The sequence below is a fragment of the Chiloscyllium punctatum genome, chromosome 44, assembly GCF_047496795.1.
Source record: "Chiloscyllium punctatum isolate Juve2018m chromosome 44, sChiPun1.3, whole genome shotgun sequence".
In the NCBI taxonomy this organism is placed as follows: Eukaryota; Metazoa; Chordata; class Chondrichthyes; order Orectolobiformes; family Hemiscylliidae; genus Chiloscyllium; species Chiloscyllium punctatum.
The window spans coordinates 46,460,015-46,487,380 of record NC_092782.1 but is presented as its reverse complement, the minus strand read 5'-3'; the positions used below and the strand labels follow the sequence as shown (position 1 = coordinate 46,487,380).

General features: G+C 41.3%; 1 protein-coding gene across 1 annotated transcript in view; it reads left to right on the top strand.

Moving 5' to 3' along the window:
• Nucleotides 1-27,366, top strand: part of snd1 (staphylococcal nuclease and tudor domain containing 1) — an 868,653-nt gene that overhangs the window by 161,936 nt on the left and 679,351 nt on the right. The window contains exon 13 of the mRNA XM_072562814.1: nucleotides 11,256-11,366. Within this exon, the coding sequence (XP_072418915.1) occupies nucleotides 11,256-11,366 (111 nt within the window). The remainder of the gene's footprint in view (nucleotides 1-11,255; nucleotides 11,367-27,366) is intronic.

Below are 27,366 nucleotides of genomic sequence, written 5' to 3'. Positions count from 1 at the left end.
ATTCAGTTACACTTGCTTGAGTGATAGAAAGGGATAGGTATATACCACAGGATAAGAGTTATAGCTGGGGGAAAGGCAAAGATGATGTGATTTGGCAAGATTCAGGATGCATAGGATGCGGCAGGGATAGGTACAATTGAAATGTGGAGCTTATTCAAGGAACAGCTACTGCGTAGCCTTGATCGTTATGTACCTGTTAGGCAAGGAGGAAATTGTCGAACGAGGGAGCCGTGATTTACTAAAGAAGTTGAATCTCTCATCAAGAGGAATAAGGTAGCTTATGTTAGGATGAGACGTTAAGGCTCAGTTAGGGCACTTGAGAGTTACAAGTTAGCCAGGAAAGAACTAAAGAGAGAGCTAACAAGGGCTAGGAGGAGACATGAGAAGTTGTTGGTGGATAGGATCAGGGCAAACTCCAAAGCTTTCCTTGGGTATGTCAGGAAAAAAAAAATGACTAGAAAAAGATTAGGGCCAATCGAGGATAGTAATGGGGAGTCCCAGCTAAATGATTATTTTTCATCAATATTCACATTGGAAAAAGACAATGTTGTCGAGGAGAATACTGAGATACAGGTGACTAGATGAGATGGGATTGAGGTTCACAAGGAGAAGGTGTTAGCAATTCTGGAAGGTGTGAAAATAGAAAAGTCCTCTGGGCCGGATGGGATTTATCCTGGGATTCTCTGGGAAACCAGGGAGGACATTGTAGAATCTTTGGCTTTGATCTTTGTCGTCATTGTCTACAGGAATAGTGCCAGAAGACTGGAGGATAGCAAATGGTATCCCCTTGTTAAAGAAGGGGAATAGAGACAACCCTGGTAATTATAGACCAGTGAGCCCTACTTCAGTTGTGGGTCAAGTGTTGGAAAAGCTTATACGAGATAGGACTTAGAATCATCCAGAGAGGAATAAGTTGGTTGGGGCAGTCAGCATGGTTTTGTAAAGGATAGGTTGTTCCTCTCCAACCATATTGTGTTCTTTAAGAAGGTGACCAAACAAGTGGATGAGGGTAAAGTGCTTGATGTGGTATATGTGGATTTTAGTAAGGTGTTTGATAAGTTCCCTGCAGTAGTTATTTGCACAAAATACAGAGGCATGGAATTGAGGGTGATTTAGTGGTTTAGATCAGAAATTGGCCAGCTGAAGAAGTCAGAGGTTGGTTGATGGGAAATGTTCATCCTGGAGTTCACTTACTTGTGGTACATTGCAAGAATGTGGTTTGGGGTCACTGCTATTGGTAATTTTTATAAATGACCTGGCGTAGAAGGATGGGTTAGTAAATTTGCGGATGACACGAAGGTCGGTAGAGTTGTGGATAGTGCTGAAAGATGTTGCAGGTTACGGAGGGACACTGGTAAGCTGCACAGCTTGGTTGAGAGGTGGCAAATGGAGTTTAATGTGGAAAAGTGTGAGGTGATTCACTTTGGAAGGAGCAACAGGAATAGCCAGTACTGGGCTAATAAGATTCTTGGTAGTGTAGATGAGCAAAGAGATCTTGCTGTCCATGTACATAGATCCCTGAAAGTTGCCACCCATGTTGATATGGTTGTTAAGAAGGCATACATTGTGTTAACTTTTATTAGTAGAGAGATTTGAGTTTCAGAGCCACGAAGTCATGCTGCTGTACAAAGCACTGGTGTGGTCGCACTTGGCGTATCGCGTACAGTTCTGGTCACCGCATTACAGGAAGGATGTGAAAGCTTTGGAAAGGGTTCAGAGGAGATTTACTAGGATGTTGCCTGCTATGGGGGAAGAGTGGGTTTCCTCCGGGTGCTCCGGTTTCCTCCCACTATCCAAAGATGTACAGGTCAGGTGAATTGGCCATGCTAAATTGCCCGTAGTGTTGGGTAAAGGGGTAAATGTAGGGGAATGGGTGGGTTGCGCTTCGGCGGGTTGGTGTGGACTTGTTGGGCCGAAGGAATCTAATCTAATCTTACGAGGAAAGGCTGAGGGACTTGAGGCTGTTTTCATTAGAGAGGATATTGAGAGGTGATTTAATTGAGACATACAAGATAATCAGAGGGTTAGGTGGGGTGGACAGTGAGAGCCTTTTTCCTCAGATGGTGATGGCTAGCACAAGGGGCCATAGTTTTAAATTGAGGGGTGATAGATATAGGACAGGTATATTTGCATAGTTTCTTTACTCAAAGGAGTAGGGGCGTGGAATGACCTGCCTGTAAGCAGTAGTAGACTAGTCAATTTTAAGGGCATTTAAATGATCATAGAAAGGAATAGTGTTGGTGAAACAGGCTTCAGATTGGTTTCACAGGTTGGTGTAATATAGAGGACCAAAAGGCCTGTACTGCACTATAATGTTCTATGTTCTATTGTAACTTGTGTGAAGTAATATGAAACAAAAAAAAATTTAGTTGGTCTATGCTTTAAATTCAAAAACCTTTGTTTTCAGCTCCAGTTACATAAAAGATAGACAAACACAGTTAATAGATATATAAAAGCAAACTAATCAAACTGGCCAGATTACTAAAGTGTTTTCACGATATGATGTTCCACAGGTTTTTTGGTTGATTGCTTGAAGATGTTCATCAGGTTCACCTTTATAGTTGACTCTTGATTAAGGCAGTGATACTTAGTTTTCTATATCTGAATTTCCAAGAGGCGATGAAGGAGGTTAGGTAGAGAGCTTTCACATCTTCATGCTGTAGCATCAACAGTTTGATTTGTTTTTCTAGCACAAAGCAGTCCAAAATCCAATTTGAGCCCTGACCACTTCCTGACCGACTATTTCACAAGGTGCCAGTTAGCACTGAACATCTGCCATCTGCTTGGACATAAAGATCTTTCCCAGACTTGCGAATTGATAGATCCGGGTGCACTTACAACATTTAGAACATAAATTACAGCGCAGTGCAGGCCCTTCAGCCATTGATGTTGCACTGATCTGTGAATCCAACCTGAAGCCCTTCTATCCTACACTATTGCATTATCATCTATATGTTTATCCAGTGACAATTTAAATGCCCCTAATGTTGGCGAGTCTACTACTGTTGCAGGCAGGATGTTCCATACCCATAGTGCTCTGAATAATGAACATCTGTCCTATATTTATCATCCCTTAATTTAAAGCTATGTCCCCTCATGCTAGCCATCACCATCTGAGAAAAAGGCTCTCACTGTCCACCCTATCTAGATTAGGTTAGATTCGCTACAGCGTGGGAACAGGCCCTTCGGCCCAACAAGTGCACACCGACCCTCCAAAGAGTAACCCACCCACACCCATTTCCCTCTGACTAATGCAGCTGACACTATGGGCAACTTAGCATGGGCAATTCACCTAACCTGCACATCTTTGGACCTTGGGAGGAAACTGGAGCACCTGGAGGAAACCCATGCAGACATGGGGAGAATATGCAAACTCTACACAGCCAGTCACCCAAGGTTGGAATCGAACCTGGGACCCCGGTGCTGAGAAGCAGCAGTGCTAACCACTGAGCCACCGCTGATCATCTTGTATGTCTCAATTAAGTCACCCCTCAACCACCTTCTCTCTAACAAAAACAACCTTTCCTCATAAGACCTTCCCTCCATATCATGCAACATACTGGTAAATATCCTCTGCACCCTATCCAAAGCTTCCACATCCTTCCTATAACATGATGACCATAACTGTGCGCAATACTCCAAGTGCAGCCTCATCAGTGTTTTGTACAGCTGCAGCATGACCTCATGGCTCCGAAACTCCATTCCTTACCAATAAAAGCTAACACACTGTATGCCTTCTTAACAACTCAATCAACCTAGGTGGCAACTTTCAGGGATCCATGCACATGGACACGAAGATCTCTCTGCTCATCTACGCTACCAAGAATCTTACCATTTGCCCTTTACTCTATTCCTGTTTCTCCTTCCAAAGAGAACCACCTCTCTCTTTTCTGCATTAATCACCATTTGCCACCTCTCAGCCCAGTTGTGCAGCTTATCTGTCCCTCTGTAACCTACAACAACCTTCCACACTGTCCACTACTCCACTAACCTTAGTGTCATCTGCAAATGTACTAACACATCCTTCTGCGGCCTCATCTAGGTCATTTATAAAAATGACAAACAGCAGTGGCCCCAAAACAGATCCTTGCAGTACATCACTAGTAACTGAACTCCAGGATGAACATTTCCCATCAACCACCACTCTGTCTTCTTTTCAGCTGACCAATTTGAGATCCAAACCGCTAAATCACCGCCAATCATATTTTCTGCAATAGCCTTCTGTGAGCAGCCTTCTGAAATGCTTTTTTGAAATCCATATACACCACATCAACTGCTTTACCCTCATCCACTTGTTTGGTCACCTTATTAAAGAACTCTAAGGTTTGAGGGGCACAACCTACCCTACATAAAACCTTGTTGGCTATCCCTGATCAACTTATTCCTTTCTGGATGATGAATCCTATCTCTTCTAATCCGTTCCAACATTTTACCCACAACTGAAGTAAGGCTCACTGGGCTATAATTACTACGGTTGTCTCTCCTCCCTGTCTTGAACATGGGGACAATATTTGCTATCCTCTCGTCTTCTAGCACTATTCCTGTAGACATTGATTTGATTAGATTAGATTAGGTTTCTTACAGCGTGGAAACAGACCCTTCGGCCCAACAAGTTCACACCAACCTTCCGAAGAGCAACCTACCCAGACCCGTTCCCTTACATTTACCCCTTCACCTAACACTACAGGCAATTTAGTGTGGCCAATTCACCTGACCTGCACATCTTTGGATTGTGGGAGGAAACCCACGCAAACATGGGGAGAATGTGCAAACTCCACACAGTCAGTTGCCTGAGGCGGGAATTGAACCCAGGTCTCTGGCGCTGTGAGGCAGCAGCACTAGCCACTGTGCCACCGTGCCACCCAAAAATATGAAGCCTTTCCTTAATTTGTATTGTATGAGGTAATTGGATTAGATTCCCTACAGTGTGGAAACAGGCCCTTTTGCCCAACAAGTCCACACCAATCCTTCAAAGAACAACTCATCCAGACCCATTCCCCTACATTTACCTCTGACTAATGCACCTAATACTACAGGCAACTTAGCATGGCCAATTCACCTAACCTGCACATCTTTGGACTGTGGGAGGAAATCAGAGCACCCGGAGGAAACCCACACAGACACTGGGAGAACGTGCAAACTCCACACAGACAGTTACCTGAGGCAGGAATTGAATCCAGGTCCCTGGCGCTGTGAGGCAGCAGTGCTAACCACTGAGTCACCATGTCATGACTTAAAAATTAAATCCAAAGGCTCTGCAATCGTCTGCCTAGCTTTCCAGAGAATCCTGGGATAAATCTCATCGGCCCAGGGAACTTGTACATTTTCACACTTTTTCCAGAATTGCTAACACCACTTCCTTAGGAACCTCAATCCCGTCTAGTCTAACAGCCTGTGTCTCAGTATTCTCCTTGACAACATTGTCTTTTTCCAGTGTGAATACTGTTATGGACGAGGCCAGGCCCCTCAAATCATTTTCACGCAGGTAACCCAGACCGTAAATTTGCTATTTGTTTAGTTAGGTGTATAGTGGATATTTCTAGAGTGAATTAACTGGTTCAATTGCCAAGTTTTAAACAACCAAAATTTATTTACACAAAGGACAGAAAATAGAACACTGGATAACTTATCCAAAGCCGACTTAATGATGGCGTTCCGAAAATACTTGCAGCAGTCGCAATACACGCACCCCTCAGCATAAACAGTTTTAAAAAAAGGCAGTGGCAACTTGCAGTTCGAAATCAGAAGGGTACAAGGACAGAGAGAAGACCTCCAGTTTCCCCCCTCACTTGTTACTGAACTGAAATGAACCGCACAGCCAGAGAGCTGGCCACACCCCCTTGACTATAGCTGTTTTTCAAAAGACCTTTCAAGCTTTTGGTCTAAAGCACGATCTGTTAGGATAAACACCAAGGCCCCAATGAGCCATTCAAACTTCAGACATGATGGAGCCTGGTCTGTTACCCCCTCTCTTGTGGTGGGTGGGTGGTTGGGGGGGGGGGGGGTGGAGGGAAGGGAGAAGAGGGAGGGAAGGGAGACTCAAGGACATAGTAACCTTGTAACAGAACCAGTATTGTGACAATACTGATGAAAAGTATTCATTTAGCGCATTTCCCAATCTCCTTTGAGTCCACGCACAACTTCCCAGTCCTGTCCTTGACTGGCCCTAATCTTACTGTAGTCATTCTTCTTTTCCTGACCTACCTATGGAAAGTTTTAGAGTTTTCCTTGATCCTACCTGCCTGCCAAAGACGACTTGGCTCTTCTTATCTCTCTCTAACTTTGAGCTTTTCTTTTGACCATTATTGTGGGAGTAGCTTGCCTTTATATTTGTTCGGACAACAGTAGAATAGAGATTGAAGAGAGCTGTGTTGGAATTTGAGGTGCAAGCCCATGTTACCACAATGCCAAATCATGTGTACACCGATCTGCTTTTAAAGAGCCTTGTATTATAATCACCAAAGTAGTAAACACAGCGTGATGTGATTGACTGCATATGGCTTTTTTGTACAACAAACTGATATAGATTTTATATTTTTGGGATCTTGAGTTTTGTTACTTCTTGCCAAGTTGGCATTAGTCTAGTTGGAGTTTTTTTCTGGGTGAGACCTAATTTTTTCTTTGATAAAAGCCTCTATTAATACTCCAGTATTTGCCTTCATTGAACCTACATGTTGATGCAGACTTATGAATATTTTACCACTACCTTGCTACATGTTATTTAAGTCTCATTTCGAAGATGGCATCTCTGCAGGACTCTTTGTACTGCAGTGGAGTGTCTGTGGAAATTATGTACATGCAGTAGTAGAGTGGAACCTGAACCCGCAACCACAAAATGAATTTCAGTCGGGAATTTGATAGATACTTGTGTTTTTGGGACACGGCAGGATATTGGCACTGACTGGATTGTTTAACAAAGTGCCTGTACAGCTTTGCAAAAAAAGCCATATTCCCACTGAGCTAAATTGACTAGATAATTTTTGAGATCCATGTTAAGCTGTCTTTGGTTGCAGCATAAATGGTTGACATTCCAATCTTCCATGGAAAATCGTGGTGAGGTGGCCCTTAATTCAGTAGAATTACACTAACTTTAAATTTGTTTATGTATAAGGTTTTGATTTCATTTAATGCTACTGCTGGATAATTCCGATCCCAGACTGAAATTTGGCTTCATAGGTCATACTTTATATTTTTATTTAATGTGGTGGCCTTTCGTGAAAACACAAGCTCACAATGCTGCTGATTTGTTTTAACAATAAAGCAGAAGTTTATTACACAAAATAAATTAAAATGGAGCACTCCAGCTTTTAATATGTAACACAATTTATAAGATTTCAAAATGTAAGAGAAAATCCCATCTATTCTCAACACTAACACTTTACAGTACTCAAATATTAGAGAGATGGAGGGAGTTCCCTGTATCATGTCTATACATACAATTTAACTATTTCTTTCAATTCCCACTCTTGAGATCCTGATAGCCATTTCTTTGATTATTCATAGAACTGTGATTAAAATTCTTAGTTTCAAATAGCTGTTTCAGGTTTACAACCAAATGCTTTTGGCAGAAGCTGTTTTATATCTTACTACAGCCAGATCTTCAGCAAAGCAAAAATTAATTCTTTCTGCTTCTAAACCAAAAAGCTAATGCCATTCAGTCTTTACTCACTCAATTTAGAAAAGGCAAGAAATGCCATCACTTCAGGAGTATCCAAATTATTGCTGTCTGACACCTACTAGTTTAAAATCCTAACCCCAGGAAGACTGTCAATTATCACCAATTCATAAACACAACCTACAACTCTCATTCCATTAGTTTGAAATCTGAACTCTGAAATAATTTGTTAAAATATAGAAATTGCGCACCTTGTGTCCACATATCCACTCAATCCCATTCTTCAAGCTTTACTTTGGGAACTGGGGAGGTTATAAGGCCGTAAGATCCAGGAGCAGAATTAGGCCATAAAGCCCATTGAGTCTACTTTATCATTTGATTATTAGATTCATTAGATTGCTTACAGTGTGGAAACAGGCCCTTTGGCCCAACCAGACCACACCGACCCTCCGAAGAGTAACCCACCCAGACCCATCACCTAGCACTGTGGGCAATTTAGCATGGCTGATTCGCCTGACCTGCACATCTTTTGGACTGTGGGAGGAAACTGGAGCACCCGGTGGAAACGCAGACACAGGGAGGATGTGCAAACACCACACAGGCAGACTCCTAAGGCTGGAATTGAACCAAGGACCCTGTTGCTGTCAGGCTGGTAGATATGTTTCTTAACCCCATTTTCCTGCTGCCTTCACAAAACCTTCAATCCACTAATCAAATATCTATCTGTCTTTGTCTTAAACTTACTCAGTGACTTGGTCTTCGCAGCCTTTTGTGGCAATCAGTTCCACAGATTCACTATCCTCTGGCAGAAGATGGAGGAGAGAGTGGCTTCATGGGAGATAATTTTTGGAGGATGGAAATGGGTTATGGTTATTATCAATGTATGTTATGTAATACAACAAATCTCGTCTGAATGATAATGGATGGTTGACCATGTGGAAAGGAATAATAGAGTGGCACTCTTTCCAAAGAGAGGTGATATTTTGCAGGCAGTTATATACATAGATCATAAAGCATAGAATTGGGAAAGCTAATTTAGTACCTCACCCTTTTATGAATATTTTTCCAGTTCTACTCAATTTTTAAAATCTCAAACATTATTTAAAATATGACCAAATAAAAGGGTGGAAATAAACTTGAGGTAAATTGGCAAGTAATATCAAAGCAGACTGCATGAGCATTTTAAATGTATAGAAGGGAAGAGGGAGTGCAAAATAAACATAAGCTCCTTAGGCAATGAAGTTGGGGAAATAATGAGGAACAAGGAAATGACAGAGGAACTGAATCTTTGTCTGAGTCTTCACACGAGAAGATATTACCAATGTTCCAGAACATAGTAAATGATTAAGGAGTTAAAGGTGGAGGGGAAGTAAATATGATAACTATCACAAGAGGAAAAAGTACTGAGGAAGCTAATAGTGCTGAAGGCCATGGGGCATCCGAGATCTGATGAGTTGTATTAAAGAAAGTGGCACCAACACTAGTGGATGCTCTGGTAGTAATCTTCCAAGAATCCTTAAATTCAGGAAAATACCAAGAGGACTGGAGCATTGCCAATGTAAAATACTATTCAAGAAGGGAAATGAACAAAACGATCAGGCGAGTTGGTTTAACATCTATCATTGGGATAGCAGCAGTTAGAGCATTTCGAAATGCATGATGTGATCAAGCATGACTTCAAGAAGGGAAATCATGCCTCTCAAATTATTAGAATTCTTTGTAAAAGTAACATGCAGGATAGATAGAGGTGAATCAGTTGATGGAATATATTTAGATTTCCAAAAAGTGTTCAGTGCAGTACTGAACATGAGGATACTTTAATGAGATAAAACTTGACAAGGGTGGCGCTGGAAAAGCACAGCAGGTCAGGCAGTATCCAAAAAACAAGAGAGTCGATGTTTTGGGCATAAGCCCTTCTTCAAATGCCCTAAACATCAACTGTCCTGTTCCTCTGATGCTGCTGACCTGTGCTTTTCCAGTGCAACCCATTCCGATTGATTCTCCAGCATCTGCTGTGCTCAGTTTCTCCTATTTCGTTAGAAAAAAGCCTATGGTGTTGAGGGTGATTAGCATGGATAGAGAATTGGCTAACTAATAGATGACAGAGTTAGGATAAGAGGGATATTTCAGGCTGACAACCTCGAACCAGTGGAGTGTTAGAGGGATCGGTGCTGGGACCACAGTTGTTTATAATCGATTAATATTGACTTGGATGGAGGAAGTGAATGTACTGTCAAGTTTGTGAATGAGAAAAAATGAGTAACAAGGCAAGTGATAAGGATAACACAATGTCTATATATGTATATAGACAGGTTAAGTAAGCGGGTAAAATTTTGGCATATGGAATACCTTGTGGAAAAGTGAGATGATGCACTTTGAGAGGAAACAGAGAGGAGCTGATTATTAGAAAAAAGCTTTTGAAAGCTACAGCACAGAAGGTTTGGGAATAATCATGGATTAGTCATTAAAAGATAGTTTTCATTTAAAAGATAGGGAAGGTAAATGGAATCTTGTCCTTCATTTAAAGAGGAATGGAGCATAAAAACAGAAGTCTTGCTAACACTAGTCCACAACCAGAATATGCTAAACAGTTTTGTCCTATTGTGAAAGGATAAATGCGCTGGCATTGAAGGCAGCCCAGTGAAGTTTAATTTGGTTGATCATGTATATGGAGTAATTTCTAATGGAGAGGTTGAATAGGATGGGCCTAAATCATTTGAGTTTAAAAAAATGAGAGATGATAGTATTGAGCTATACAAAATTGTTTTTAAACAGGATAGGGTAGCTGCAGAGGTGGTTTTCCCATATGGGAATGCTTAGCACCAGACAGTCTGATCTTTAGAGTAAGATGTCACCCATTTAAGGGAGACGAGCAGGAACTTTTTCTGAGGCTAGTGAATCTGTAGGATTGTTTACTACAGACACTGGGTAATTAAATTTGTTAAAGATTGATATAAATAGATTTGTGAACAGGAGGCATCAAGCATAATTGGGATAAGGCAGGAAGGTGAAGTTGAGTATTACCAAATTAGCCATGACCTCATTAAATGGCAGTGGACTTGAGGGATCAAATGGCTTCCTTCTGCTCCTACACTTCATGGTCCTAATGATGTGTCTTTTGGTTTCATGTTGTTTATATCTTGCCTTCTTTGTCCAGAAGTATTGAAAGTTTATTATCCTCCTCTTTACCACAACTTTCATTGTTGAACTTCTGTTTTTCTATAATCTAACATTGCTCATGAATAAAATTGTTATCACGTCATTATAGTTGATTCACTGCATATTAGTCTAGGTTTATGTGATCACCTGTTAATCACTTTGTTTCCAATGCAAAGGGATTGATTTTTATTGATGGGGTGACGATTCTAATGAACATGCTATAACCTATTATTACATATTTGAATCAAGTATTATTTAAGTTTGATCATGCCACTTGGGAATTTGCGGTTCAGTAAATGGTACAATTTTTTTGATTGTAGTGCTCATTTTCTAATTGGTATATAGATAATGTGTAGAATGCCTGCTAAACAAACTCAGTATTTAATTGGGTTCCAGGACACATTTTAATGCTTTGTACTTAGTATATTCTCTTAGAAGTGGGAGCTTATGGATAACTGTTTTCGAACCATTTCTTTTTCAGTAACATTGCAGAAGCCCTGGTGAGTAAAGGTCTTGCAACAGTGATCCGTTATCGGCAAGATGATGATCAGAGGTCTTCTCACTATGATGAACTGCTTGCTGCAGAGGCCCGGTAAGATGGCTAGTTAAGTCTTAAATATTTATATAAAGTAACCTTCCAATAAGAGGTGGAAATAATGTTGATGTGATGTGAAAATTTAAATTGCATTTCAAATGTGTAATTGGAGTTAAGGTTTGAGTTTTAACTAAATGAAACAATAACGGTAATGCAGGAGTGCAGTGGGTTTAAATGAGCTGTTGGAAAAATAAATTACATCAATATCTTCATCTGTGAGCCCCATATTGTGATTCATTTGTTGTGTTTAGATATCTTAACTTTGGAAGATGTTAGTGGTGCTTTTCTTTGCTACTGAAATGCCATGAGATTAGAACCACTGTCATTTTGGGCAAAGTAATTTTGAATGAGCCCGTCATATGATATCACACTTGCAAAGTTACAGTCAGCAGCAACAATGACTGCTTGCATTTATGGACTCCTTTTAACGTAGTAAAACCTTCCCAGGCATTTTACAGGAATGCCACCAGATAGCAATCAAGCCTATGCCAATGAAGGAAACATTCTGATGGCTTCAGTAAAGAAGTAGGTTGTTAGAGTGTCTGAGGAGAGAGAGGCTGAGAGATTGTGAGAGAACTCCAGGGTTTAAGGTTTAGTTTGCTGAAGAGGCATCGCTGATAATTTGAAGGAAAGGGGAATTGCAGAATAGCAAGAATTATGCAGTATCTTTAACTTAGTATAACTTTCCAAGATACTTTTTTTAAAAAAAAATCCCTACAATGTAGAAACAAGCCCTTCAGACCACACTAACTCTCTGAAGAGTATCCTACCCAAACTCATTTCCTGTTACTCTACATTTACTCCTGACTACACCTAACCTACACATCCCTGAACACTATAGACAATTGAACACAGCCAATTCACCTAACCCACACACCTTTGGATTGTGGAAGGAAACCGGATTACCCAGAGGGAACCCACACACACACACACACACACACACACACACACACACACACACACACACACACACACACACACACACACACTGTGAGAACGTGCAAACTCCACAGAGATAGTCGCCGTGGCTGGAATTGAACCTGGGCCCCGAGTGCTGTGCAGCAACAGTCTTAACCATTGAGCTTATTCATGCCTGTCGTGATTTTAAAATCTTCTGTAAGGTCACCCCTCAGCCTCAGGATCTCCAGGGAAAACAACCCCAGCCTATTCAGCCTCTCCATATAGCTCAAATCCTCTAACCCTGACAACATCTTTGTCAATCTTTTCTCAATCCTTTCAAGTTTCACACATCCTTCCAATAGGAGGGAGAGGAGAATTGCCTCAGGATGTGGGGAAGAAAATAAATCAGGAGATAGAAAAGACATGTAAGAAAGGCATTGTTGCAATAATCATGGAGACTTCATTACATGGGTTGATTGAAAAATGTAGGTTATGAGCAGATTTGAAGAAAAGCAATTCATGAAATGTCTACGAGTTGGATTTTTTTGGAGCAGCTTGTGGTAGAGCCCACTAGGGAGCAGGCAGTTCTGTATTTAGTTATGTGTAATGAGGCAGATTTGATTAGTGAGCTGGAACTGAAGACACCCCTAGGGGGCAGTGACCATAATATGTTAGAAATAACCGTGCAATTTGAGTGGCAGAAGATTTGAATCAGATATTATGGTACCACAATTGGCGAAAGGTAACTACAATGATGTAAGGGGAGGAGCTGGCTAGAGTTAAATGGAAGGGAAGCCTAGGAGGGATGACAGTGGAGCAGTTATGATAGGACTAAAATCTGGGGCTAATTTGGAAGGCTCATCAGAATTTCATCTAAAGGAAGAAGAAACATGTTAAGGAGAGGATGAGGCAACCATAGTTGACAAGAGAAGTCTGGAACAACATAAAAGGAAAGCATGCAATGCAGTGAAGATTATGGGAAGCCTTTAAAACAAGCAGAGAAAATATTGGGGCAAGATGAAATATGAGAGTAAGACGGCTAGTAATATCAAAGAAGATTGCACCAGTTTTTTTTTAGATATCTGAAAGGCAAGTGTGGACACTGGATCTCTGGAAAATGAGGCTAGAGAAGTAGTAATGGGGAACAAAGAAATGGGCTGGGGAACTGAATAGGTACCTTGTGTCTGTTTTCACAATCGAAGACACCAGCAACAAAACGGGACTTCAGGAAAGTCCGGGGGCAGATGTAAAATGCCACGGAAGCTGAAAAATCTGAAGTTGGCTAAATCACTTGGACCAGATGGACTGCACCCCCAGAGTTCTGAAGGAGATAGTTGAGGAGATTGTAGAGGCATTAGTAGTGAAATTTCAGGAATTATTGGAATTTGGGAGATTCCCAGAGGATTGGAAAGTGGCTAATGTAACACTCCTGTTTCAGAAGGGAGGAAGGCAGAAGACAGGAATCTATAGGCTGGATACCCTGACCTCTTGTTGCTAAGCGTTTGGAAATTTGAAACACAAAGCACCTTTTGATATTCTGGTTCAGTATTCTCTAAAGGTTAACATGCAAGTTCATTTGGCTGTTAAGGACACAAGTGCAATGTTGACATTAATTTCAAGTAGAAAACAAGAGCAGCAATATACTGTTGAAGCTGTCTAAAGCTGTATTTGGATTACTTAAGCACTTTTGGGCCCTGTATCTAAGCTGGCCTCCAAGAATGGTCCCAGGATGGGGATGTCAAATACTGGGGGGCCATAGTTTAAGGTGAACATGGAAAAGTTTAAAGGAGATTTATGAGGAAAGTTGTACACAGAGTGGTGAGGTGCCAAGAATGTACTGACTGGTAGAAACCGATATGATAGCAATGTTTAAGAGGCATTCAGACAGACAATGAACAGGCAGAGTGTAGAAGGGTACAGACAGGTATGCTAAAATTTGTCAATATTGTGCTATATCCTTTTCATCAAAAACTTTGATATATATTGTAAACAACAGACGTCCCAGCACTGATCTTTGCAGAATACTATTTCATAAATCTCCAGTTGGAAAAACACCCCTCCACAATTCTTCTCTTCTAATGACCAAACCAGTTTTGGATCCAATTTGCCTATGTGCTGTGAATCTCATATGATTTGATCTTCTGGACCTTTCCCATACAGAATCATGCTGACTATCCCTAATAAGTCCATTATTTTCCAAATGCAGGTAAAATCCTGTCCTAAGAATCTTCTCCAATAATTTGCCTGTCACTGACCTATAATTTCCTGGATTATCCTTGTTGTCCTCCTTAAGCAAAGTAACAACATTGTCTGTTCTCCAGTCTTCTGGATTTGCCTGTAACCATGACCATCTTCCTTTGTGCCAGGTATAACTCCAACCAGTGGGCCGTTTTACCCTGGTATCTATTGACTCCAGTTTTGTTAGAGATGCTTGATGCTGCATTCCATGAACTATAACCTTGATGTCAAGGGCTAGCACTCTCCCTCACCTTGTCCTGCATCTGCCATGTTTTCCTAGAGACTCAACATTTTGTTGCCTTGAAGCATTGTTCGCGCAACTCCTAATCCCAACTAATTTTGTGTTGTCAGCAAACTTGGAAATATTTCACTTGGTTTCCTCATCCAAGTAATTTATGTACATATACCATGAATATTGGGTGATTGGTCGTTAAAGTGGGCAAAAGCAAAGATCTTTTTGCTAGCTAAGGGGAGATGGTGGCATAATGGAAATGTTACTTTTCATTACTGTAATGGTTAAGTCTAAGCTCTGGATGTCTATTGGAATTTAAGCTCAATAAATCAGTCTGGAATTGAAAGCTAGTCTCAGTAATCGTGGCTGGGAAACTATTGTTAATTATTGTAAAAAGCACATCTGATTCCCTAATATTCTTTAGAGAAGGACATCTTATTACACTTTATTTGGTCTGGTTGATATGTAACTCCAGCGAAACTGGACAATTGCAGGGTTGTGTTGACAGATGGCAAGTGACTTCCATGCCACGCAAGTGTCAGGCAATGATCATCTTCACCAAAGGACAATCTAACAGTGTCCCCTTGACGTTAAGTGGTATTGCCATCACTAAGTCCCCAAGTTACCAACATCTTGTGGTTTGCTGTTGACTAGAAGCTGAACTGGACTAGCTATATGAGTACAGCAGCACTCACCTGACTTTCCAAAGCCAGCCCACCATCTCAAATATTCCCCACTTGTCTGGCTGATTGCAGCTTCAGCAGCACTCGAAGTTTGACACACTCCAGGTCAAAGTAGCCTGCTTGATTGCACCAAATTCACAAGCATCCACTCTGTTCAGCAGCAGTGTAGCTGGTGCAAGATGCACTGCACTCCACGAATCCTTAGACAACACCTCTAACATATTTTGACTTTTATCATTCCCTCGTGAACACGTGAGTAAACATTAGCAAGCACTGTCTCTCACTTTAACTTCATTTACTTTCTTTTTCATTCGGAGAGACTATGTCACCCTGATTGTCATTAGTGGTCTGAATAAAACTTCTTTTATTGAACTTTCTCAACGAGATTCGCTCCCAGCATTCTTAATTCTTCAAGGTAGGCCTTTATCTGTACAATTTAGGACAACTCAGCAACTGAAAATGATTGTCCTTTTTTGTTCTTTTTCTAGAAAGGAAGTCAAAAAGTTTTTGCTATTGGCATGCTTTCTTGTCAAATGCCTAAGAAATGTCTCAAATATAGTGCCAATTCCTGTTCTGACTCTGATAGTTTTGGTGATGATTTTCAATGGCTGATTTATTTTAGTGAGATTCCACTGAAATCATGTTATCTATTGTTCAAACAGACAATGTCTATCACATAATGTGGGAAGTGGAAGCAGAATGCTGCATGTTTGCAAAATAGCTTGTAAAATGAGAGTGACCTGATATTGTAACATGTATTGTTAAAAAAAAATCCAACATTTAGCAAAGAACTGACTATTCTTAATTATTGATTGGCAGAACAGACTTGATGGGCTGAATGGCCTAATTTCTGTTCCTGTGTATTATGGTCTTATAGTTGGAGATGTATTATGCTTTTCCTGCCAATGTATGCATTATATTTACAAAGTAAAAGCTACCATAGGACTACACTACTGAGATGCCTTTTGCAGAGAGTAGATGCTTTATTTAATTCTTGAGTATCCCAGCTAATATATTTTCATACCTCATTTAACAAAGCGAGTTATGCAGTTAGCAGGGGTATTCATTTAACAGATGTGGAGAGAGTTAGTGAACTGTGGTCTCAATGGCGCAAAATCACTGGGTGATTGTTAAATTATTACAGTTGAGTGCCTGTGAAATAGAGCTGAAATACCTCCTGTGTCACAAACATTGTGGTGCACATCCTGTCCAACTCAGCATGGGTAATGTTTATCTTTTGAGATATGGAGTTTTATAATTCTTACTACATTGAACAGAAAGTCCCCCTCCACAGCCTAGTTTACGCTGTTGTTAGGTTAAATGATTATAAAATTCAAATTTTGTTCTTGCAAAAATTACCTGAATTGTCAGGAGAATGTTTTTCAGTCCTGATGAGTTAGAATTATTCTTGTGTCTGCAGAAGAAAGGGATGTGTTGCCCTTTTTCACACTGCCACCCCCTTTCTCAAAAGACCTGTACCTTTTGATACCAGCATCTTTTCTCCTACCAAACTTCTGGATGACTGGACCTGCTCTAATTTTGCATGTTTCAGTTCTGTGTACCTATCCCTTTTTAGCTGTTCTTGCATTTATTTTTGGTGTAGATATTCCCTATTCACTTTCATTATTTCCTGTCATTTTGAGATTACATCTGATATTATCATGAATTCTTAGATCATTCAATGTCTTTCCTGTGTTTTTTTTCTTGTCTGTGCTCACTATGGAATTTTTTCTTCCTTCTGGCATTCCTTTTAAATCTGTTCTTTTGTAACTTCTAATTGTGCGAAATAGTTCTGCATCAAAAAATTGACATTGTGTTCCCTGAAAGATACCTCCAGATGGGCTAGGTTCCTTTGGTGTTTTGTTGTCTTGTTTCACTCTTCCAGTATCTATTATTTTGCTTTTGGTTTTAATAAGAGTGAGCTCTATTCTAACTTTAAAAAAAAAGTGAAAAATGCTCTGTGCTGTGCCTTTATTTTTCTGCAAAGTCAAATGCTTATGCATTCAGTGCTATCTATAATTTTAAAACCAGTTGAAGCTGTACTGGAAATAACAAATGTTGAACGTTGCAGTATACCAAGGCATGAAAGCTTCTGCTAAGTTCAGAACAATTTGATGCTCAGTAAGATGCAACACATCATGGCTTTCCTGTGGCATTGTTTGTTGTGAGTCATTAGATTTGTCTTTTGTTTTCGCGGAATGTTTTCTAAAGACAAATTTTATCATAGTTGAGGTGATATGGTCAGTAAGCGTATTGTGCAACAAAAGCTGCATTGAGAGCCTTCACTTTGCCAGTCACTTTCAATTTTGATACTTTAGTATAGTATGCTAATCTTCAGAGGCTGATTTCTGCAGCTCTATCTGTTAGCGTGTGAAAATGTTTTTTATATAATCTTTACACTCCTGAAATATAGAGTAAAATTAAAGGTAGCAGTTGGAGGTGAGGTATTGTGTAATGAACGTTTATAGGGAGGGGAATGAGATTTATTTGATTTTCATGGTGGATGGAGCGAATAGTCCTCATGGAGCATACAGCACGGTAACAGACAATTATGTCCAACCAATCTGTGCTGACCATATTCCCAATCTAAACCAATTTCACCTGCCTGTGCTTGATCCATATCCCTCCAAGCATTTTGTACTTGTATTACCTCAATGTTTTCTAAATGTTGTAACTGTACCCACATTCATCACTTCCACTGGAAGTTCAATTCACACACCAACCACACACACTGTAAACAAAAAAAAGGCTTCCCTCAAGTCTTTCAGAAGTCTTTCTCTCACCTTAAAAATATGTCCCCTAGTCTTGAAATCTCCCACCCTAGGGAATAAACATTGCCATTCACCGTATCTACACCCCTCATTATTTCGTAAAACTGAGAGGTCATTTCTCAACCTCTTACGTTTTGGTGGAAAATAGAGCATCATTCTGTCCAGGAGAAAGTGAGGACTGGAGATCAGAGCTGAAAATGTGTTGCTGGAAAAGCGCAGCAGGTCAGGCAGCATCCAAGGAACAGGAGAATCGACGTTTCGGGCATCAGCCCTTCTTTAGAAGAAGGGCTGATGCCCGAAACGTCGATTCTCCTGTTCCTTGGATGCTGCCTGACCTGCTGCGCTTTTCCAGCAACACATTTTCAGCATCATCCTGTCCAGCCATTTCTGATAACTTAATCCTCCATTTCTGGCAAAATCCTGGTGAATCTCTCTTGAACCCCCTCCAGCTTAAGTATCAGATAACAATTTGATGTGGAGAGTCAGAGATTGAGGGTTACTGGATTGTCCAGGCATGCAAGATTTCTATGGACAAAGTAGTTCCAAATGTATAGAGTTGAAATTATGGAATGTTTGGCCCATGCGTCTCTGTCGATGTTTATTCTATACAAAGTTAAAACATCTCACAACACAAGGTTATAGTCCAAGAGGTTTTTTTGGAAGCACTAGCTTTCAGAGCGCTGCTCCTTCATCAGGTGGTTGTGGACACCAGGTGGTTCGTCTGGAGGCTCACTGAGTATGTTGACAAAACATCTGAAAATGAACCTTCCAGCTCCTCAACCTCAATCCAGAACCTCAATCTGAGCTACAAATCTTCTCAAAACTCGCTAATTACTATTAAACTTGCCAAATTAAGTGGTGGTATATTTAATTAATTTGTCAAATACATTGTTTGTAATAAAGGCTTTCTCAAGCCCTTTCCTCTTTTTAGGTCCTTGCTTATCTTTGAGAAGCCATACACCACTGCTTCCTTCCTTGAAATATTATCCTGTGATCCAAGCTGCCTGTGTGCAGTTTTGTGGCTACAGCTCCTGTGAACCAACCTGCTGTTATATAGAACTCCTGATTATTGTCATAAGGCTCATGGAAGATGATGGATGGCCAGTCATAGAAAAATGGTAAACATGACCTGCACATGAATTGGATTGTTAGAAGGGAAACTGCAAATGATACATCTCTTTGATCCTGACTGATCTTGTGCCAGTGATACGAGGCTAGATATTTGAAAGTAGAACAGTTTGCAGTCAATGGGAGACTATGGCACCTTATGTGTCTAACAGTATCGTGTTGACATCCCTTCAACTCTTTTGGACTCCAGAATGGCCTCACCTGCCCATTCTGCTAGAATCAGTCTTTGCATGCCAAGATAGACAAATCCCTACATCAAAATGTAAAATGCTGGAGAAACTCAGCAGGACTGGAAGCATCTGTGGAGGGAGAAACAGTTAATGGTTGAGTCTGAAATGGCTCTTCTTTAGAACAGCTTCCAGAATCTGCAATGGTTTGCTTTTAGTTGGACCGATCTTAAAATTGTGACCAATAGGAGACCTTATGGCTGCCCTCACTTGAGATTAATGCTCATTTTATTTTTTTGTGAAGCACAAGCTCTAACTTTAGATGCCCTCCTGTTCTCCCTCATGGTGTGTATCTGTTTTCTGTTCAAATATCATCCCTTTGAATGTGACCATAAATTTCTCAATTTCCCTTACAATTTTCACTTTGGGTTGTTTGCTGTCTCATTCCCCTGCTGTTGTCTTTGCACTGTCTCCTCTCCAGCTTCAGTCAAATCCTTTCACTGTTAGTGTCATAATCTAATTCTTCTTTCTGTAGATTTGCTCCCATTTGGTGCTCCCATTTCAGGACTTGATAGCACAACCATACCACTTTTGTGTGTATGTGTAAATCCTTCCAACATTTGCCAATGATATATGGTAAGAGTGGGAGATGCTTTTGTGTTTAGTTTAGGTTTGGGAAATCAATTGGGTACTCTACCATTGTTATCCTGAAGCTTTGAATAGTAATCTTGTTCTGACAAAAATAAATTTGACTACCTCCTTGCAGTACTCTTGGTAAAAGTTCTGATGCTGTTTCAGTGCAGTATAACTCTGGGTTGTGCCAGTTTTTGGCTAGAGAACTGAAGTAGTAGTAATGTGCATAATAAACATTTTTTCTTTCCAAATGGATCCTCTCTGTTGCAACTATAATGCATGTATTTATTTTTCTCAAATAACCAACTTGTTTTTCTTTTCCATCTCTTTAATCCTTGATTCATTCTGAAAGCTGAGTGAATAAGTGTGCAAGAAATGACAAGCCAGGTGCATATTCTTCTGTGTAGCTGAGGACTAAAAACTGAGCTGATGAGATGTCTAGTGTCTTGTACCTTTACTAGACTGAGTACAAATGCCTGCATGAAGTAAACAAACCAATTAAAAATACTTTAGAGCTCTCAAGAGGCTGACTTTGAAGTAGGTGCATCACTGCAAAGAAAAAATTAGTCCTTAAAGGGCTGGCATAGAATTATAAAACTCATCTTTCCTTTTCATTAACCTTTTGAGAATACTCTCAGCATTTTGGTTTCAGAATAAAAGTACATGGTTAAAAGTTATGTTTATAAAAGTGATTGTGGTGCATTGGTAGTGTTTCTATCAGGTCTTGTTTTAAGTCCCAACTGTTTCAGAGATTTGAGTCATAACATGTCTGAACAGGTTGATTAAAAATTTCTCTGAAACGTGAATTTAAGTTAGAACATAGAACATTATAGCGCAGTACAGGCCCTTTGGCCTCGATCTTGTGCTGACCTGTGAATCCAATCTGAAGCCCATCTATCCTGCACTATTCCACTTTCATCCATATGTCTATCCAATGACCACTTAAATGCCCTTAAAGTTGGCAAGTCTACTACTGTTGTGGGTAGTGTGTTCCACACCTCTACTACAGAGTAAAGAAACTCTCTCTAACATCTGTCCTATATCTATCACCCCTTGGTTTAAAGCTATGTCTTCTCATGCTAGCCATCACCATCTGAGGAAAAAGGCTCTCACTGTCCACCCTATCTGACCGTCTGATTATCTTCTATGTCTCAATTAAGTCACCTCTCAACCACCTTTTCTCTAACAAAAACAGCCTCAACTCCCTTCCAAATGTGGCTGCACTAGAGCAGCTGCAGCATGACCTCGTGGTTCCGAAACTCGATCCATCTACTCATAAAAGCTAACACACCGTATGCCGCCTTAATAGCCCTTTCAAACTGGGTGGCAACTTTGAGGGATCTATGTACATGGACACTGAGATCTCTCTGCTCATCTACACTACCAAGAATCTTACCATTAGCTTAGTACTCAGCAGTCCTGTTATTTCTTCCAAAATGAATCACCTGGCACTTTTCTACATTAAACTCCATTTGCCACCTCTCAGCCCAGCTCTGCAGTTTATCTTTGTCCCTCTGTAATCTGCAACATCCTTCAGCACTATCCACAACTGTACCAACCTTAGTGTTTGCAAATTTACTTACCCACCTTCTATGCCCCCTCATATGTTATAACAATGACAAACGGCAGTGGTGCCAAACAAATCCTTGCAGTATACCACTAGTAACTGAACTCCAGGATGAACATTTCCCATCAACCAATACACTCTGTCGTCATTCAGCTGGCTAATTTCAGATCCAAACCACTAAATCACCCTAAATCCCATGCCTCTTTATTTTGTGCAATAACCTACCGTGGGGAACCTTATGAAATGCCTTACTGAAGTCCATATACACCACATTGACCGCTTTACCTTCATCCACCTGTTTGGTCACCTCAAAGCACTCAATAAGGTTTGTGAGGCACGACGTACCCTTAGGGGTAAGTTAGTTAATCAGAACCCATTTAGAAGCATAGAACCCCTACAGGGCAGATAGAGGCCATTCCACCCATCAAGTCTGCACTGATCTTCCGAAGAACATCTTAATGGGATTAGAAAAGGTAGGTGTTTGTCTTTGAGCAGGGTGGATGTGATAATCCAAAGGACCTTTTTCTCTGTCGTCTTCCTGGCTTAGAAGCAAAAATTAAAATATGAGGACCCGATACAGAAAGTAGTGCAGTGTTGATCTGAGCCAACAGAAGGGCTTCAACGGGACTGCATACAGTCAATGAACGGTACATATTTAAGACATCAGCGGCCAGCCTAAATGATTATGCCTTTACTGTCACAGACTTCATTTGTGCATAGAAGACTATGTGCTGAAGAAGTTAACCTGAAAGTTCCCAAACAGAAACTACGGATGAACCGGGAGATACATCCGTACTGAAGTCCAAGTCTGAGGCATACAAGTCAGAAAGCCCTGACCTGTACAGGAAATCTGGTGTGACCTTCGTAAGGCCAACAGAGACAGTAAGAGGCAATATCAAACTAAGCTTGAGACCCAGACCAACCACAAAGACACCTGTCAATTGTGAAAAGGCTTACATGACCTAATGGGCTACAAAGCAGTCAGATAGAATTGAGCAACAGTTCATCCCTAACGAACAAGCTCAATGATCTCTTTGAATAGAGGGTTAGTGAACCAATGTCACTGATTTCAACAGCATCTGATGCACCTGTATCCGCGGTCATTGCCGTGGATGTTAAATCGGTCTTCTTGAGAGTGAATCCCATGGAAAATGACTGGCCCAGATGGAGTCCCCGGCCATGTACTCAGATCCTGTTCAGACCAGCTAGTCATTTTTAATCTCACCTTACTATGATCTGAAGTCTCCACCTGCTTCAAGAAGAACACCATCATCACAGTATCAAACTAAAATCATGCACCGTGCCTCAATGACTTCTGCCTAGTGGCTCTGGTATATATCATAAAGTGCTTTGAGAGATAAGTTATAACTCCTATCAACTCCAACCTACCAAATTGCCTTAATTCTTTGCAATTTGCCTACTGACGCAACAGGTCCACAGCAGATGCCGTCTCTCTGGCCTTCCATCCACTGACTCCATCTATATTTGCAGCTGCCTTGGGAAAGCAATCAGTTTAATCGAAGACACCTCCCACCTCCGTTATACTCTCTCCCACCCTCTTCCATTGGGCAGATGATATAACCGTTTGAATGTTTATATGAATAGGTTCAAGAGCAGCTTCTTTGTTGTTATCAGACTTTTGAATGGACTTCACAGCGGCAGAGACCTGGGTTCAATTCCCGCCTCAGGCGACTGACTGTGTGGAGTTTGCACATTCTCCCTGTGTCTGCGTGGGTTTCCTCCGGGTGCTCCGGTTTCCTCCCACAGTCCAAAAATGTGCAGGTTAGGTGAATTGGCCATGCTAAATTGCTCGCAGGGGTAAATGTAGGGGAATGGGTCTGGGTGGACTTGTTGGGCCGAAGGGCCTGTTTCCACACTGAGTAATCTAATCTAATCTCTCAATGTTAATTCAGATCTCTCTCTGCACCATGTCGGTGGCTATAACCCTATAACTCTGCACGCTGTTCTGCTACCCTGATGCACTTTATATGGTACGAGCTGCCTGTATAGCATGCAAAACCACACTTTTCACTACCTTTGTTCATGACTATGTTAAAACAATTATGATTGCTATGACTGTAAGACAGGAATAGCAATGAAAGCTGTCAATCATCATTGTTACTATCCTGAAAATTATTTGGAGTATTTCACACTTGTAGTGCTGTCGAAAACCAGAAAGAAGATTTCTTGTTTTTCTTTTGAAAATATGGTTCTACACCTTGGTAGTCATTACATTTATTATGATTGCTGCCTGTTGCTGCCAATGTCATCTTTGTTACCGTGGCTGCCTCTCTCCATGGTAAATCAATTATATTGCCTCTAATAGGATCCTGTCAGTAGGAAGGAAAATTTGTTCACTAAATCTGATCAACATACTGATCTTTGTAGTTGCAAATTGTATAGTGCTTAACCGGAACCCTGTGTATCTAATGACATTCACTGCAATTGTCTAGAGAGTGGAAGGTAATAACTAGTGTGTTTTTAATGCCTACATGAGTGAACTCAATGATGCTTCACTGCAAGAGTAGAATGTTGAACCTGTCAGTTTCTTTACCACACAATGCTAAGATTGGGTTTCCTATGTTCTTTGCACTCCCAAACTCTGGGATGTTGAAGCCAGTTCTGGATATATCACAATCAAGAATCAAAATAAGTTTTTTTCAAGGGCACTCCTTGAGATCATCATATAATCCCTACAATGTGGGATTGTCCATCGAGGCCACGTAACCCCTCAAGAGCATCTCATGCAGACCCATGACCCAATGTTATCCCTGTAATCCTGCATTCCCATGGTTAATTGACCTAACATACACATCCTTGGACACTATATGGACAATTTATCATGGTCAATCCACCTAACCTGCACGTCTTTGGACTGAGAGAGAAAACCCACATAGGCAGTCGCCTGAGGCTGAAATCCAACCTGGATCCTTGACGCTGTAAGGCAGCAGTGCTAATCACTGAGCGACTGTGCCAGTACTTTTTTTGTTTTCACTGTTCCTTTTCATTTGCACAGTTTCATTGGGATTGATTTTTGATAGCCATGGCAGTACAGATGCTAATGTTAGATAACTTAACTTGGAACCTGCTGAAAGTATTATTCATCGTATCTTCATTACCACTAGACTTGTTTATTTCAATATACTCTTGGTTTGTCTTTTCTGTTTACTAATTGAGCCTGAGCAAGTGGTTGAAATTTTATTTGCTATATATCGGCATCTTTAAGTGCTTTTGCCCGAAACGTTGATTTCGCTGCTCGTTGGATGCTGCCTGAACTGCTGTGCTCTTCCAGCACCACTAATCCAGTATAAAAGCAGTAGGCCTAAGAGGGAAATCAGGATGGCATAAAGGGGACTGGAGATAGATTTGGCAAATAGGGTTAAGGAGAATCCAACGGGATTTTATAAAATATTCAGGACAAAAGGGGAACTAGGGAGAGAATAGGGCTTCTCAAAGGTCAGCAAGGTAGCTGATGTGTGGAACAGCAGGAGATAGGGGAGACACTAAACGAGTATTTTGCATCAGTGTTTACTGTGTGTGAAGAATGGAAGGTATAGAATGTGGGGAAATAGATGGTTACATCTTGAAAAATGTCCGTATTACGGTGAAGGTGATGCTGAATGCCTTGAAATGCATCAAGGTGGATAAATACCTCCTACCTGATCAGGTGTACAACAGAACTCCGTGGGAAATTAGAGAAATGATTACTGGGCCCCTTGCTGAGATATTTGTATCATTGGTCACAGGTGAGATGCTGGAAGACTCGAGATTGGCTAACGTGCCACAATTTAAGAAAGATGGTAAAGACAAGCCAGAGAACACTAGACTGATGAGCCTGATATTGGTCGTGGACAAGTTGTTGGAGGGAAATCCTGAGGGACAGAATTTACATGCCTTGGGAAAGGCAAGGACTGATTAGGAAAGTCAACCTGGCTTTGTGTGTGGGAAATCATGTCTCAGAGTCATAGAGACGTACAGTATAGAAACAGACCCTTCAGTCCAACCCATCCATGCCGACCAGATATCCCAACCCAATCTAGTCCCACATGCCAGCACCTGACTCTTATCCAAACCCTTCCTATTCATATACCCATCCAAATGCCTTTTAAATGTTGCAATTGTACCCGCCTCCACCACTTCTTCTGGCTGCTCATTCCATACACATACCACCCTCTGTGTGGAAAAGTTGCCCCTTAGGTCTCTTTTATATCTTTCTACTCTCTCCCTAAACCCATGCCCTCCTGTTCTGGACTCTCTTTCTCTCCCTCTCTCCCTCTCCCTCTCCCTCTCCCTCTCCCTCTCCCTCTCCCTCTCCCTCTCCCTCTCCCTCTCCCTCTCCCTCTCCCTCTCCCTCTCCCTCTCCCTCTCCCTCTCCCTCTCCCTCTCCCTCTCCCTCTCCCTCTCCCTCTCCCTCTCCCTCTCCCTCTCCCTCTCCCTCTCCCTCTCCCTCTCCCTCTCCCTCTCCCTCTCCCTCTCCATCTATCTCTCTCTCTCTCTCTCTCTCTCTCTTTCCCCCCCCCCCTCCTCCACCCCAATCCAGGGAAAAGACTTTGTCGATTTATCCTATCCATGCCCCTCATAATTTTGTAAATCTCTATAAGGTCACCCCTCCGCCTCTGACGCTCCAGGGAAAACAGTCCTAGTCTGTTCAACCTCTCCTGATAGCTCAAATCCCCCAACCCTGGCAACATCCTTGTAAATCTTTTCTGAACCCTTTCAAGCTTCACAACATCTTTCTGATGGGAAGGAGACCAGAATTGCACGCAATATTCCAACAGTGGCCTAATCAATGTCCTGTACAGCTGCAACATGACCTCCCAACTTCTGTACTCTATACTCTGACCAATAAAGGAAAGCATACCAAACACCGCCTTCACTATCCTATCTACCTGCGACTCCACTTTCAAGGAGCTATGAACCTGCAGTCCAAGGTCTCTTTGTTCAGCAACACTCCCTATGACCTTACCATTAAGTGTATAAGTCCTGCTAAGATTTGCTTTCCCAAAATGCAGCACCTCGCATTTATCTGAATTAAACTCCCATCTGCCACTTCTCAGCCCATTGGCCCATCTGGTTCAGATCCTGTTGTAATCTGAGGTAACCTTGTTTGCTGTCCACTGTACCTCCAAGTTTGGTGTCATCTGCAAATTTACTAACTGTATCTCTTATGCTCACATTCAAATCATTTATGTAAATGACAAAAAGTAGAGGACCCAGCACAGATCCTTGTGGCACTCCACTGGTCACAGGTCTCCAGTCTGAATAACAAGCCTCCACCACCACCCTCTGTCTTCTACCTTTTGAGCCAGTTCTGTATCCAAATGGCTAGTTCTCCCTGTATTCCGTGTGATCTACCCTTGCTAATCAGTCTCCCATGGGGAGCCTTGTCGAAAGCCTTACTGAAGTCCATATAGATCACATCTACTACTCTGCCCTCATCAATCCTCTTTGTTACTTCAAAAAAACTCAATCAAGCTTATGAGACATGATTTCCCACGCACAAAGCCATGTTGACTATCCCTAATCAGTCCTTGCCTTTCCAAATACATGTATATCCTGTCCCTCAGGATTCCCTCCAACAACTTGCCCACCACTGATGTCAGGCTCACTGGTCTATAGGTGCTTGACTTGTCCTTACCACCCTTCTTAAACAGTGGCACCACGATAGCCAACCTCCA